The sequence below is a fragment of the Pristis pectinata genome, chromosome 10 (assembly GCF_009764475.1).
Source record: "Pristis pectinata isolate sPriPec2 chromosome 10, sPriPec2.1.pri, whole genome shotgun sequence".
In the NCBI taxonomy this organism is placed as follows: Eukaryota; Metazoa; Chordata; class Chondrichthyes; order Rhinopristiformes; family Pristidae; genus Pristis; species Pristis pectinata.
Window position 1 is genome coordinate 84680429 of NC_067414.1, and position 16503 is coordinate 84696931.

General features: G+C 43.7%; 1 protein-coding gene across 2 annotated transcripts in view; it reads right to left on the reverse strand.

The window, feature by feature from the left end:
• Positions 1–216: 216 nt before the first annotated feature.
• mettl24 (methyltransferase like 24) overlaps positions 217–16503 on the reverse strand; it is a 102024-nt gene continuing 85737 nt past the window's right edge. For both annotated transcript variants that reach the window (XM_052024943.1, XM_052024942.1), the window contains exon 5: positions 217–924. In XM_052024943.1, coding sequence (XP_051880903.1) covers positions 604–924 — 321 coding nt within the window. In that variant the 3' untranslated portion in view covers positions 217–603. The remainder of the gene's footprint in view (positions 925–16503) is intronic.

The following is a 16503-nucleotide window of genomic DNA, read 5'->3' on the forward strand; positions in this document are numbered from 1 at the left end:
CTTAAATTTCCTCCATCAACGCCTGTAATTTGAACTGATACAAACTTCTAGTCCCTTGCTCATTAAATGTAACTCATTTAGACCCACCTCACATATGTACAAAAACAATTTTGACATCTGTGATATTTATTTGTAAACGAAAATTTTGAGATTAAAGAAAAGGAAGGCAAGTTATTGAAAAGAATTTATTTTCTTAAACATCTATTTCTTTCTGTAACATTTACCAGGTTGTCACCAGTGTTGGTAACTGTCAACCCTGAGAACTACATTCCACACAACATAATGTCCAGTCTGAACTTTAGTGTGTCGGAACCTAAACTTGTCCTTGAGGTGCACATAACCAGGATTGTGGCAATCAAATCCAAATCAGTTCAGTTTACTGTCTAGAGGAAGCCCAGCATTAAGCACTGAAAATAAGAGGCAATGTAGCCACTGAAATTGTTCCAGCAATGAAGTCTCAAACTGCATTTCTCTGGAATAGATTAAATGCTCCTGAAGGAATTTACAGATCATTGATTGTTTCCACCAGTGGGTCATGGGGAGGCTTGGACTGAGCACAAAGCATCAACATCTAACCTCACCAGTGGATCCGTATTTCCTGATTCAATGCTGTCCCCACTGGGTATTCACCCAGCTGAGGATGTAGCTGCTACTGGCATTGAAAGCCTGCTTTTGCAGGAAGATTTGTGGCTTATTTACGTTCTTGTAACTGCAGAAAAGCTTGAATCCCGTGAGTTCTAGTTCCTTCAGCAGGCTGTACCAATACCGAACCACATCATTGTCACCTCCACTGACCTCGAACCCAGGCCAATGCAGATGTATTGCAAAAACGAGCTGTCCAATTTCTTCAATGACATTTTCTAGAATTAGGTTTTCCAGAATCTTCCACTCTGCACTCTCCAAGTCTGCCTTGAGAACATCAATCTAGAAAGAGTAAACAGATTTGTTGGGGCATGCAATTTTAATTGTCTGCTGCACAAGCTACACAATATATCAAACTAATGGCTTATTAACCCTTATGCAGTGAGTTATCCACAACATCTAGCCTGGCTTTCTAGTGCCATAAAGATGAAGTGAGACAAGACCACAAAATACCCTCTAATCTCCCTGTAGAGGGTGCCACAGCAGTTATTGAAGGAGGGGTTCGTGATAGTGTTCTGATAAATTGTTTCTCTCTCAGTGACATCACTAGAATAGATTATCTGGTCATTTTTATTCTGCTGTCTGTGGGAGCTTGCTGTGTGCAAATTGGCCACTACAACCATAAGCACACTTCAAAAGGCACTCTATTGGCTGTAAAGTACTTTGATGTGCAAAGTGATTTTAATTTGAGACTTGCAGATTTTAATGGCAAGCCTTTTGTTCCTCAGTGAACAAATCGAAATGGAGGTAGCTATGTGGCCCTGGAAGTACCAGAGCTTCTCCCCTTTATGTCTTCTTAGCCACTCTCAGCGAGTGCACTATCAGGGGATTCATGCCTGGCCTCAGGCTACTTGGCAAGACAATGCCAAATCAGGTTCCCAACTGTTGTACAATAACAGCCCACAACATCTGTACAAGGTGGAGCAGCTGCACACTCAGCTTGGTGAATATCCAGTGAGGACTGCAGTGAATCAGGTGGGACCTGAAGGCTGGTACACAAGGGTCAGCATCTCAACACAGGGCTGACGATGAGCATGAAGACTCCTTTCACCAGGCAAAGAGAATTTGTTTTCCAAAGTGGTGCTTCAGTACAAAGGGAAGCCAATATTTTTTTCAAATCTGACAAATGTACCTTTTTTTTAATCTTTAATATCTATTAAAGTGATGGATTCTGTCCTGGGAAACTGAAAACCTTTCTATTTTGGATACTTTTGTTAGTAATTGGTAATTGTTTTTTATTGTCACATGTACTGAGATACAGTGAAAAACTTTGTTTTGCATGCCATCCATACAGATCATTTCAAAACATTTAAGTACATTGAGATACTACAAAAGGAAAAGCAATAACAGAATGCAGAATATAGTGTTACAGTTACAGAGAAAGTGCAGTGCAGGTAGACAATAAGGTACAAGGGCCATGACAAGGTAGATTGTGAGGTCAAGAGTTCATCTCATCAAAAGGTCCATTCAATTCAGACCAATCCTCTCACTATTTTGCCCGAATTATCCGCCTTTCCCCAGAATATGCAACTGCCTCATATTATCCCCCACACTAACCAACTTTATTTAACCAACTAACACAACTCTGATTTACAATAGTAATTGAGGAGCGACTGGTACCAAGCTCTGGATAGTTTGGGCTGGAAAGGTCTTGAATCTTCTCCAGTTTATTCCACACTTACACACTTACAGCTGTCAAGGTTAGGCTTTCCTGAGAATTTTCATTTCCAGGGATGTGGGCATCCTTAGCAAAGCTCATGTTTATTGCCCATTCCTAATTGCCCTCAAGAAGGTGTTGCAGAGCCACATTCCTGAACTGCCTCAGTGAAGATAATCCGATGGCATTGTTGAGCAAGTAGTTCATTACATGTCCCAAGCACTACTCAATGGAAATATAATAATATTTAGCCATCAGTTACTTCCCATTTTCTGTATTCAGAAAAATGTATTATTTGGAAGACTTTCCAACCTACAGTCTCATGTTCACCTATTCAGGCATGATGGACCTGGAGTTCAAGAGGAGTTTCCCCTGCTTTATAGTAGCTTTATGAATATTGGTGACAATGAGTTCAGTCTGTTCAATGACTTAATTCTTTGCACTTCCTAATTTTGGTTCTGCTAAAATACGACAGAAATTAGTAGGTTTAGAGAAACTAGGCTTGAGATTACCTAAAGCCTGTGATATTATTTTACCCCTTTTTTTTCCGTGGATGAATTCCTCCTTTTATTCGCCGTTCTGCCTTGTTTCCCAGGTGGTGCCTCTCCGATATACAAATTGAAAAGCCGCTAAGCACTCCACCATTAGGGACACTTGACCACCAGAATGTAAGCAAGAGCAGGGAGGAAGGAGAGACACTCTTCAATTCTCCGTGTAGATGCAAATACTGGAATCTGCAATCCAGATTGTTTGTTGGTCCAATTCTCCCTGCTTTATGTGTGGAGCAGGGCAGGGAGGATGAGCATTGTGAAGACACACTTGGAAAGAGACCAAACCAGCATCTATTGATGCTGAAACAAATCAGGGCTCCGAGCTCCAGCAATGCATGAAATCCATTACTCTCTGGCTATTGCCATGCGCTAAACACAAGCAGTCAATTTTTTTGGAAACACAAAGAACTTATAATATCTTAAGTAATAATATTTCCCCATCCCCCAGCCATGCTGGCCACCTCCTGATCAAAACAGGAAGGCATCAGTTGCGGTCCACCAAGAGTAGGGCAGAGACACTGGTCTTATCCAAGGGGACCGCTGGTTAGGCCAGATACCATTGCCAGCCCAAATCCACCTACTGAAACCTGGAGTAAACAATTCAAATCAATCCCTAAATTGTTCAGCCAAAGGAATCTATATAAATCCCCAGAGACATGTGTGTAGGGCCACAAAAAGAGGCCTGTTCAGTTCCTTGAGTCTACTCATCTATTTATCTCATAGCTTTCTTGTATTTCCTTTGACATAGAAGGAGGCCATTCCGCCCATTGAGTCTATGGGGCTCCTCAGCCCAGTCCCATTCTCCCTCTTATCCTCTTATTTCCCTGTGATTTCTTCTCCCACACACCCTTTAACACTTCTGCGTGGTGCTTCTTCTGCCACCCACCTACACTCGGGGCAATTTACATAAGGCAATTAGCCACAAAATAGCACATCCTTGGGATCTGGGAGGGAACCAGAGCACCCAGATTCAAATGTTCAAGTTCCATACAGGATGCACCCGAGGTCAGGATTGAACCCAGGTCACTTGACCTGTGAGACTGCAGCACTAGCTGCTGTGTCAACCATTTCATTTGATCATGTGTCTTATCTTCTTGAGATCCCTTTATTCATATTCTGCAAAATATTTGCTTAGAAAAGTTAGTGTCAGTTTTGAAGACTGTGTTTGATTCAGTATCTGCTGCCATTTGGGAGGGTTGAATCCTAGCTTCATTAATCTCTGTGTGAGGAAGTCCCTTGTGATCTCACCCCTAAAGGACCCAGCTGTCGTTGTAAGGTTAGGCACTATGTTCTGGACTCCCCAGTAATGGAATCAGCATCCCTTCCACATCTATTTCAGATTATCACTTAGATACCTCAGTCAGATCAGCCCTCAAACTTTTGAGTTCAAGGGAGTACAACCAAAGCTCAACATAAAAACATTAAAAAAGCAGAGCCCCCTCAAGGAGTACGTTTTGAAATAACAATAATTTCTGAATTTGGATTTATTTTCCCTGTGAGGGAAAGACTTGGCCCTTCAGTCAAAGTTGTACACATCTGTACAAACCAGATACTGATGGAGTTTGATAATAACTAACCCACAGTCATTGGCAGAAATGAACACATAGGTACAGATCTCCACCACAACTTCCGAATACAAAGCGATGATATTACAGTATATCCATCCCCCTAAAGAAAATAAATTGTTTGGGTTCCTTCCCATATGTAACACAGAGCTGGATAAGCCTCAGATGAGCCAAGACTGATCTCTATGGGCCCCAGAAAAAACACAGCTCTCTGTCACCATAACACCAAAGGTAAGGGTGACGTTGCAAACACAACTGGCTGACGTGAAACATTTGAGATTAAACAGAGCCACATTTGAATAAGGCACACTAAAAAGTGAAGCTAGCTGAAAATGCTATTGAATAATGTTGAGCAGAATGATCTTTTTGTTCTCAATGTGCTTGATTTTTATTTCAGATTTTGAGTCTAATTTTAAATTGGATTGAGGGAAATTGCATAATTATGAACATCCTGCCAGCTCTTCAAGCTTACGGTAAACAGACTATGGATGGTACAGTGTGCTGTCATGGAAACAGGGACACTTGCATCTCCCACAACAAAGGACTAAGAAAATGATGAGCTGGGCAAGCTCCAGGAACGGATGAGTCCTGTTCTAAAATAAATCATAAACATCACTGTTTTATTTTAACTTGTCAGCTTGATGCAGGGGAAGGATCCTTATCTCTGAGTGTCATAAGTGAAAGACCCACTCTAAGACCAGGCTGACACTTCAATGCGGTACCAAGGGAGCACTGAGATCCTATGCTGGGAGCCCATTTTAAACTGAGGCCTTGACCAAGCAGTTGTTAAAGATTCCATAAGACCATAAGATACAGAAGCAGAATTAGGCCATTCGGCCCATTGAGTCTGCTCCACCATTTAATCATCGCTGATTTTTTTTCAACGCCATTCTCCTCCTTCTCCCTGTATCCTCTTAATCCTCTTACCAACCTATCAATCTCTGCCTTAAATACGCCTAATGACTTGGCCTCCACAGCCCTCTGTGGCAACGAATTCCACAGATTCACCACCTTCTGGTTGAAGAAATACCCTCTCATCTCAGTTCTAAAGGGCTGTCCCTTTATTCTGAGACTGTGCCCTCGGATCCTGGACTCTCCTACTAATAGAAACATCCTCTCCATGTCCACTTTATCCAGGCTTTTGTATCCAGTAGGTTTCAATGAGATTCCTCCACCCCCCCACCCATCCTCTGAACTCCATCGAGTATAGGCCCTTGGGACAATTTGGTTTTAAGGATGTTCAGTAGTGTTTTTAGTAGCGGGAGCTGGGACTTGGAACGAGAGGTGGGAGTTTTCAAAAGAGGTGAATCTTGGTGCTCATTTTCAGTGAACAGGACCCGTAAAGAGGCACACTTGCATATTGTTAGTAACAACTGGCTAATTAGCTAATCGGCAGCAGCCAATAAAAAGAGCTGGGGTTAAGCAGAGTGGCCATTGTTGGAGTGGTTCAGTGTTTGAGAGGCTGAGGCTGAGGCAAATGACCTAGGTGAGGGGACTGTGAGCAGCTCTTTAAAAAAAAGTTTCAGTAAGAAGGCACAGATAAGAACAGATAAGGTCTTTATTTTGTTGTCTGTAAATCCTTCGTCCTCGATTCAGTGTAGGCAGGATGGCAGTTAGGGCAGTGGAATGCTCCTCCTATAAGATGTGGTATGTCAGGGAACCTCACAGCCTCCCTGATGACTACATCTGCAGGAAGTGCACCCAGCTGCAGCTCCTGACTGACAGTCAAGGAAATGGAGCTGGAGTTGGATGTGCTCAGGACCATCCAGGAAGCTGAAAACCTCATGGTTGAGACTTTTACCAAGGTGATCACACCCAGGTTACAGGCTTCAGACAGATGGGTGACCATCAGGAGAAGTAAGGGGAATAAGCAGTCAGTGCAGGGTTCCCCTGTGACCATGCCCCTCAGCAACAAGTATATCCCTTTGGATGCTGCTGGTGGGGTGGGGGGGTGACCTATCAGGGCACAGCAACAGCAACCAGGTTAGTGGCACTGTGGCTCAGCAGGGAAAGGTAAAGTCAGGTGGAGGAATAGTGATAGGAGACTCAATAGTTAGGGGGACAGACAGGAGATTTTGTGGCTGTGAAAGAGACACCAGGATGGTGTGTTGCCTCCCAGGTGCCTGGGTGGAGGATGTCTCAGAGTGGCTGCAGAATATTTTCAAGGGGGAGGGTGAGCAGCCAGAGGTCGTGGTGTGCATTGGCACCAATGACATGGGTAGAAAGGAGGAAGAGGTCCTGCGCAGGGAGTTAGGAACGAGGCTGAAGAGCAGGACCCCCAAGGTAGGGGTGACCTGTACAAGAAGGATGGGCTGCACCTTGTCTGGAGGGGAACCAATATCCTGATTGGGAGGTTCACTAGTACTGCTTGGGAGGGTTTAAACTAGTTTGGCAGGGGGATGGGAACCAGAGCATCCCTAATCAGGGACAATATCACAGCTGCACTCAGGGGACATAATGGAGGGCCTGTCCACTGAGTCCCTACGAGTAGAACTCAAAAAAAAAGAAAGGTGCAATCACTCTGATGGGATTATACTTCAGACCCCCCAGTGTCCCGCCAGGACATAAAAGAACAGATATGCAGGTAGATTAGGGAAAGATGTAAAACTAATAGGGTTGTTGTCATGGGACTTCAACTTCCCTAATATAACTGGGACCTCCTAAGTGTAAGAGGTTTAGACGGGGCAGAATTTGTTAGGTGCATCCAGGAGGGTTTCTTAAATCAATACATAGATAGTCCAACAAAGGGATGGGCTGTACTGGACCTGGTGTTGGGTAATGAGCATAGCCAGGTAACCAAACTTTCAGTGGGAGAACGATTAGGGAACAGTGATTACAATTCCTTAAGATTTAAGTTAGCTATGGATAAGGATAAGTATGGATCTTGCAGGAGAGTATTAAATTGGAGCAGGGCAAATCATGAGAGCATCAGGCAGGAACTAGGGATAATTAATTGGGAACAGCCGTTTTTGGGCAAGTCCACATCTGACATGTGGAGGGTGTTTAAAGACCAACTGCACAGAGTACAGGACGGGTATGTTCCAGGAAGAAGGAAGGACAAGGATGGCAAGGTAAGAGAACCTTGGATGTCGAGAGAGGTGGTGAATTTAGACAAGAAGGAAAAGGAAATGTATATAAAGGTTAGGAAGCTAGGTTCAAACAGAGCACTTAAGGAAGCCAGAAAGGAACTCAAGAAGGGAATTAGGAAAGCCAGGAGGGGCCATGAAAAGTCCTTGGCAAGTAGGATTAAAGAGAATCCCAAGGCATTCTATACAGGCATCAAGAGCAAGAGGATAACTAAGGATAAAGGAGGGAACATCTGCTTGGAAGCGGCAGATGTAGGTGAGGTCCTTAATGAGTACTTTGCATCAGTATTTACCAAGGAGAAGGATGTGGAGGACAGGGAGATCAGTGTGGAGCGTGCTAATATGCTAGGGCATTTCAAGATAAAGGAGGAGATAGTGTTGGGTCTCTTAAAGAGCATTAAGGTGGATAAGTCCCCAGGGCCTGATGGGATATACCCCAGGTTATCGAGAGAGGCAAGAGATGAGATTACTGGGACCTTGACCAATATCTTCATGTCCTCTAGCCATAAGCAAGGTCCCAGAGGATTGGTGAGTAGCTAATGTTCCATTATTCAAGAAGGAAAACAAGGATAATCCTGGTAACTATAGACCGGTGAGTCTCACGTCAGTAGTAGGGAAGTTACTGGAGGGATAGGATTTATGAGCATTTGGAAAACCATAGCCTAATTGGGGACAGTCAGCATGGCTTTGTGCAGGGCAAGTCATGCCTTACTAACTTGACTGAGTTTTTTGACAAGGTGATGAGGGTGATTGATGAAGGTAGAGCTGTGGATGATGCCTACATGGATTTTAGTGAGGTGTTTGACAAGGTCCCTCATGGGAGGCTCATCCAGAAGATTAAGATGCATGGGAGCCACGGTAAATTGGCCATTTGACTAGTGGTGTTCCTCATGAATCTGTGCTGGGACCTCTGCCGTTTGTGATGTATATAAATGACCTGGATGAAAATGTACGTGGGTGTGTTAGTAAGTTTGCAGATGATCCGAAGATTGGTGGTGTTGTGGATAGCATACAAAACTGACAAAGGATACAGTGGGATATAAATCAGTTGCAGATATAGGCAGAGGAATGGCAGATGGAGTTCACACTGGCCAAATGTGGAGTGTTGCACCTTGGGAGATAAATGCAAAGAGACAGTACACTGTTAATGGCAAGACCCTTAATAGTCTTGATGAGCAGAGGGATCTTGGTTTTCAAGTTCGTAGCTCCCTGAAAGTGGCTACACAGGTTGATAGAGCGGTGAAGAAAGCAAATGGCATACTTGCCTTCATTAGTCGAGGCATTGAGTTCAAGAGTCAGGAAGTTATGCTGCAGCTTTATAAAACTTTAGTTAGGCTGCATCTGGAGTATTGCATTCAGTTCTGGTTGCCCCATTATAGGAATGATGTGGAGACTTTGAGAAGAGGTTTACCAAGATGCTGCCTGGATTAGAGGGCATGTGCTATGAGAATAGATTAGACAAACTTGGATTGTTCTCTCTGGAGTGGCAGAGGCTGAGGGGAGATCTGATAAAGGTTTATAAGATTATGAGAGGCACAGATAGAGTAGACAACCAGTATCTTTCCCCAGGGTTGAAATGTCTAACACCAAAGGGCATGTATTTAGGGTGATAGGGGGTAAGTTCAAAGGAGATGTGTGGGGCAAGATAACTTCCTTGGACCCAAGGCCCCACGAAGGTCTCCAGCCATCGAGAGTTCTTTCACCACATCGGTCTATACACAGTGGCCAGTGCCAGTGGTCTGGATCCCTGTCACCCACTTAGAGTCAGCGGCTGATATCCTGGCCTCGCAGGTCCTGCAGGGGTTCCTGGGATTGACGAGACCTGTGCTTATCAGGCCTTCAGCTATTCTGCTGGTTCCCAGCACAACCCACATCTACATTCAGGACTTCTGAAATGCCATTTTTCCAAGATGGAAATTTATTGACTTACAAAGAGTGCAGTGGCCTACACATCTGGTCCAGAAAATCATGCACTTTAAAACGACATACCAGCTGTGCACTTTAAACAAAATGACATCAGCAGATGGGGATTTGTATTCGATTGCAACCTATTCAATGGGAAAACTTGGCTTCCTAGCTTGCAGCCAACACCTTTTTGTTCATTCACTAGATGGGAGAGCCAGCACTTTGTCCATTCCCAAAATGCCTCTCACCTAAAGAGTTAATTGTCAACCACATAGGTGAGTCTGGGGGCACACACAGGGATGGCAGGTTTCTGTCCCTGAAGGATATCAGTGAACCAGATGGATTTCTAACCAGCCCATAGTTTTGTTTACCCTTACTGGCATTAAATTTCAGATTTATTTAATGACTTGATTTTGAAGTCCCTAGCTGCTGTGGTGGGATTCAAACTTGTGTTTCTGGATCTAGAAATCTGGCTGCTAGTCCAGTAACTAACTGCAATGCTGCTGAATTGTTAAGAATAAGTGTCTGAGGATTGTTATGTGGCTACATGTAGCTGGTGAGCACAAACATCCTTAGAAAAGAAGTGGGCAAAGGGAGGGAGTCTTTGCATTACAGGGGCAACACAGAAGGTTCAGCCTAAGGAAAGCCTGTTAGATTGCTGCAATATATAGTATAGTGTGGGAAAAGGAGGGGTGAGTGATGTCAGAGGCAGGAAGGGGTGAAGAATGATGTCAGAGCCAGGAAGGAATGAGTGATGATGTCAGAGGCCAGAGAGTGAGCGATGATGTCAGAGGTGGGAAGGAGAGAGGTTTGATCGGAAGTACGTGTCTGAACCCCCACAGAAAACCACACCGCAAGTATTTGGTGAGGGAGGGAAACCAAGTGACTGCAAGTTAAAAATGGGAGAGATGGCACCATTTTGAGACACATTGTTCAACTTCATCCACTGTTTGAATAGGGTGAACAACATGTACCAGACACTGGAGAGGGGAGTGTTACTCTGATTTCTATTGGGGTGGGGGGGAAATAATGCTGATGTGGGCAAGGTTAAATTAACTTATTAAACAGTAAATGAATAACTTACAGAAACAATATCAATATTCAGGAGTCTTCAGGAGTTGAGTTACAGGGAAAGATTGAACAGGTTAGGAATTTATTCCTTGAAGTGTAGAAGAATGAGGGGAGATTTGATAGAGGTTTACAAAATTATGAGGGGTATAGACAGAGTAAATGTGAGTAGGCTCTTTCCACCTAGATTAGGAGAGAGAAGTACGAGAGGACATGGCTTCAGGGTGAAAGGAAAAAGGTTTAGGGGGAACATTTGGGGGAACTTCTTCACTCAGAGTGGTGGGAGTGTGGAACGGGCTGCCGTCTGATGTGGTAAATGTGGGCTCACTCTTAAGAATAAATTGGATAGATACATGGATGGGAGAGGTCTGGAGGGTTATGGACTGGGTGCAGGTCAATGGGACTAGCGGAATAAAGTTTTGGCACAGACTAGAAGGGCCGAATGGCCTGTTTTCTGTGCTGTAGTATTCTATGGTTCTATTAGTACCAATTTCTCATTTCTGTCATATTTCCTTATGAGACAGAAGGAGATAATTCAGCCAATCAAGTCCATGCTAGCACCTAGAGCACATCTATCAGTCCTGTTCCTGCACTTCCTTGCACTAACCTCCCCTCCCCCCAACCCACCTGCACCATGGGGAGCTTATAGTAAACAATTATCCTACTGACGTGCCTTTGGGATGTGGAACGTCGGAGGCTGAAGCATGACCTTATAAAGGTTTATAAAACTATAAGGGGCGTAGATAGGATAGACAGTCTGAATCTCTTTCCCAAGGAGAGAGGGGAGAAATGTAAAGGAGATCTGAGGGTTGTATGGAATAAGCTGCCAGATGAAGTGACAGAAAAAAATAAGTGATCACGTGCACCTTGATTACAGTATGAATGGAGTGGAGTAACAAGGGGTACATTTATGCTTGTCACTAAGAGAAGTGATGCAGATTAATAAGACCATAGCAAACATTCTGATTCATTTCTTGGGTGATAGAATTTAAAGTTGGGAAAGTTGGTTTATATTTATGGAGAAAATTAATTAAATCCCTCATGGAATGGGGTGAATAATTCTTGCATCCATACTTAAAGAAGGACATAGATCTTTCTTGAACTAGAGAAGGTACCAAAAAATTTACAAAGACAATACCAGAACTGACAGTATATAATGAGAGGGTAGAGTTAGGAAAAGCCTAAGAGGCAGGGGCTACTTCCTCTGGTGAAAGAGTTGAGGAGTATCCTGATAGAGCTTTTGTTGATTACTAAGTGGTATGAGAAGATGAAGAGAAATTGTCTGTCATAGAGTTATAGATTTGTACAGCACAGAAACAGGCCCTTCATCACAACTCATCCCTGCCAATTAAGGTACCTTCCTCAGCTAGTCCATTTGCCTGCATGTGGCCCACATCCCTCTAAACCTTTCCTATCCATTAAATGTTGTACTTGTACTCACCTCTACCATTTCCTCCGGCAGCTTGTTTCACATACCCACCAGCCTGTGTGAAAAATTGCCCCTTTGGGTTTGCTTTAAATATTTCCCCTCTCACCTTAAACCTATGCCCTCTAGTGACCATCAACCTTATCTATTCCTGTCATGATTTTATAAACCTCTTCAAGGTCACCCATCAGCCTCCTATGCTCCAGGGGAAGCAATCCCAGCCTATCCAGTCTCTCCTTATAACTTGAGCCTTTCAATCCTGGTAACATCCTTGTGAATCTTTTCAGCACCCTTTCCAGCTGAATGACATCTTTCCTATGGAATTACAACCAGAATTGCACACAGTATTCCATTTGGGTTCTCACCAACGTCTAACATGATGTCCCAACTCTTGTACTCAATGCCCTGTCTACCTGTGCTGTCACTTTCAGAGAAATCTGTACTTGTACCCCTAGGTGTGTGTTCTACAGGACTCCTTGAGGCCATGTCATTTACTGTGTAAGTACAGCCCTGGTTAACTTCACAAAATGAATTACTTCACACTTGTCTGAGTTAAATTCCATTGGCCATTCCTTTGCCCACTTTCCCAGTTGACCTAGATCCTGTTGTAACCTCAGACAACCTCCTTCACTCTCCACCACACCACCAGTTTTGGTGTCATTTCACAAACTTATTAACTATGACACCTTCGTTCTCATCCCAGATACATGACAAACAACAGGGACCCAGCACCGATCCCTGCTGCACACCACTGGTCACAGGCCTCCAGTCTGAAAAACAACCCTTCGCTACCACCCTCTAGCTCATTCCACTAAGTGCTCAGTCTATAGTTCCCTGGCTTGGTCTTGCAGCCCTTCTTAAATAAATGCACAATATTAGCCATCCTCTAGCCTTCCAGTACCTCACCTGTGGCTAAGAAACATACAGAAGTCTCTGCCAAGGCCCCAACAATTTCTTCCTTTGCTTCCCACAACATCCAAGGATACATTTGGTCAGGCCCTGGGGATTTATCCACTTTTATGCACCTCATGATCACCAACACCTCCTCTTTCATAATATCTATATGTTTCAGGACATCACTGTTCTCTTCCCTGAATTCCCTAGCTTCCATGACCTTCTCCATGATAAATACAGATGAAAAACATTCATTTAAGACCTCACCCATCTCCTGTGGCTCTACATGTAGATGACCATACTGACCTTTAAGAGGACCTACTCTCTCTAGTTATCTTTCTGCTCTTAATACACTTATAGAATCTTTTAGGATTATCATTTACTTTATCAGCCTTTTTACTCTCCCAATTTCATTCTTACGTGTACTCCTATAACCCTTGTATTCCTCAATGGATTTGCAGCTATCTATACCTGACATTTGCCTCCTTTTTCCTGACCACAGCCTCAATACCCCTCATCAATCAGGGTTCCCCCAATCCTTCCAGCACTGCCCTTCACTCTACGATAATATAAAATAAGATATCTTTATTAGTCACATGTATATCAAAACACACAGTGAAATACATCTTTTATATGGAGTGTTCTGGGGGTAGCCCAAAAGTGTTGCCACGTTTCCGGCACCAACATAGCATGCCCACAACTTCCTAACATGTATGTCTTTGGAATGTGGAAGGAAACCAGAACACCCAGAGGAAACCCACACAGACACAGGGAAAACATACAAACTCCTTACAGACAGCAGCTGGAATTGAACTCAGGACACTGGCACTGTAATAGCGTTAAACTAACTGCCACACTACCGTGCTTGCCCTTGCACTAATGGGAACTTATTGGCCCTGAACTTTCCCTGTCTCACTTTTAAAAGCCTCCCACTTGCCAGACATCCCTTTACCTGCTAAAAGCCTCTCCCAATAAACCTTTGCAAGTTTCTGTCTAATGCCATCAAAATTAGCCTTTCCCCAATTTCGGACTTTAACTTGTGGACCAGTCCTAACTTTCTCTATAACTCTTTTAAAACTGATCGAATTATAGTCACTGGTCCCAAAATGCTCCCCCCAATGACACTTCAGCCACTTGCCCAGCCCCATTTCCCAAGAGGAGGTCAGGTGTTGCCCCCTCTCTAGAAGGGACATCTACATGTTGCTTGAGAAAAATTTCCTGGACACACAACAGATTCTGCCCTATCTAATCCCTTAGCATTATGGCAGTGCCAGTCAATATTATGGAAGTTAAAATCACCTACTATTGCAACCCTCTTATTCCTACAGCTATCTGCAATCTCCCTTCAAATTTGCTCTCTGCTGCTATTGGGAGGCCTATAGTACAATCCCATCAAAGTGATTGCCCCCTTCTTATTCCTAAATTCTACCTGTATAACCTCACTGGACACTCCCCCAGGAATGTCCTCTCTAAGTACAGCCATGATGTTCTTTCCAATCAAAAGTGCAACTCTCCCTCCTTTCTTACCTCAGCTTCTACCATGCCTGTACCATCTGTACCCCAGAACATTGAGCTGCAGTCCTGCCCATGGCAGATAGTCCAAAAACAGAGGATAAGAAAGTCACTTGTTATTCTCCTAAAGAGATCTCAAGCCAGCCCCCAGACTGGTGAGTTTCATTCTCGGTACTCGTCACACACAATCAATCCAGGCTTCCAAGCAGACTGTCAGAGGCACAGTGACAAACTGCAGAACGACCAGACTATGCTCAGCATTCCTTTGGATGAGCCAAAACATACTTGAAGATGGTAAAGGAATTATTTGATTATGTTACAGGAAATGAAGGCATTTTGATTCAGGAAAATTCCAGACTTTAAAACTGACAACAGAAGATTGCTATAGCGATGCATTTGTGTCAATGTTAATTGACTATGAAAAAGAATAAAGTGGTGTTTGCTTGGAAATAAATCAGTTGGTGTTGTCGATACTGGATAAACCAGCTACCTGAACTGAGTCATTATTAGCAAGATCCAATTTAGACATAATCCCTGAACAAAACAATCTTCATACACCAAAACCTTCTGTTTTCCCAAGTGCTTTAGTCAGCTACGTTAGGTAAAGCCTTAACAATGAAAGATTAAACCATTAAATGGAGCACAAAAGTGCTATAGGCACCATATTTTCTGAAATACTACTGAAGGATATTGGATCTCACATGGTAACTGCCTGAGAGATTTGCAATTTGAACTTGTGGATATTGTAGAATTTTTTTGTGACAATAAATAAATACTTTGCATTCAAAGGTAATATGTCACTGCCAAAAAATTAATTGTAAACAGAACTTATTTAAGGGTTTTCACAAGACGCATCTGGTGAGGTAAAGCATAAAAAGCAGATTTTCCTGTATTGTTTATTCCTACCAGGGGTGTGTTCAGGCCCAGAAAATATTAAAATAGGGATTTCACGTCCAGGGCAGTGACTTGAATTTTATTCCTCATGCTTCCAGTTGTACAAGCGATGCACTGCATCCTGCTGTCCATGATGCAGCAAGTTCAGAGAGGCACTGGCACTTCATGTAGTGGTTTATCTCTAAGTGAAAAGAATGGTAGGGAGAATGGCAGTGAAGATAAATTGTACCCCAAATTATTAACAAAAGAGAAATAAAGAGAGGGAAAAAAAGTTGGCTTGAGAGAGAAAGGAAAATACATAAAAGAAGATCCATTGGTAGCTCGCTTGGTGCACAGGAAGTGTTCCCAGGATTGGGAGTGCTAATTGAATCAGTGCTAAAAGGGGTCGTGATAGCATTATATTTAGAGATGTGTCATCGACAGTCTTGCTGTAGCAAGGACCTGGCATGAATCCAGCAATGAACAGCCTCCCCATTACTCAGTAGAGAGAGGCTGCTTGCTGAGCTTGTTACCATAGAGAAATATCTGGGCTGGGGATAGTGGTGCAGTAAACAAAGAGGGCAAGTCAGCAGTTTCAATAATATCCTCTAGGAAGTGATGAGAGTGACCGCAGGGTCAACCGGCAGGCCATAATGACTGTTTGCAGCATGGTATGATATTGCAATTCCAATGCGCAGGAACGCAAGAAGCTGCAGAGGGTAGTGGGCTCTGCCCAATACATCACAGGCATATCCCTCCCCAACACTGGTAGTATCTACAGGAGGCGCTGCCTCAAGAAGGCAACATCTATCGTCAAAGATCCCCACCATCCGGGCCATGCCATCTTCTCACAGCTACCATCGGGCAGGAGTATGGAAGCCTGAAGACCCAAACCACCAGGTTCAAGGACAGTTACTTCCCTTCAACTATTCGATTCTTGAACCAGTCAGAACAACGTTAATCACTACAGTGAGACTTCTGTACTTCCTGCCCAATGGTAGCTGCGAGAAGAAGGCATGGCCCGGATGGTGGGGATCCTTGATGACAGATGTCTTCTTGAGGCAGGGCCTCCAGTAGCTACTACCAATGGTGGGGAGGGATATGCCTGTGAGGTATTGGTCAGAACCCACTAACCTCTGCGGCTTCTTATGCTCCTGCGCATTCAAATCAGTATGCCAGCATGGTGTTTGGCCAGCTGAGGAAACGGGTATTTGAAAATCAAGACCTCAAACCTGACACAAAACTCGTGGTTATCGGGCAGAAATGAACCATGTTTTCATTTGTTAGGGGCCCAGACTTTGGAAGTACACCCCCACCTCTCGCT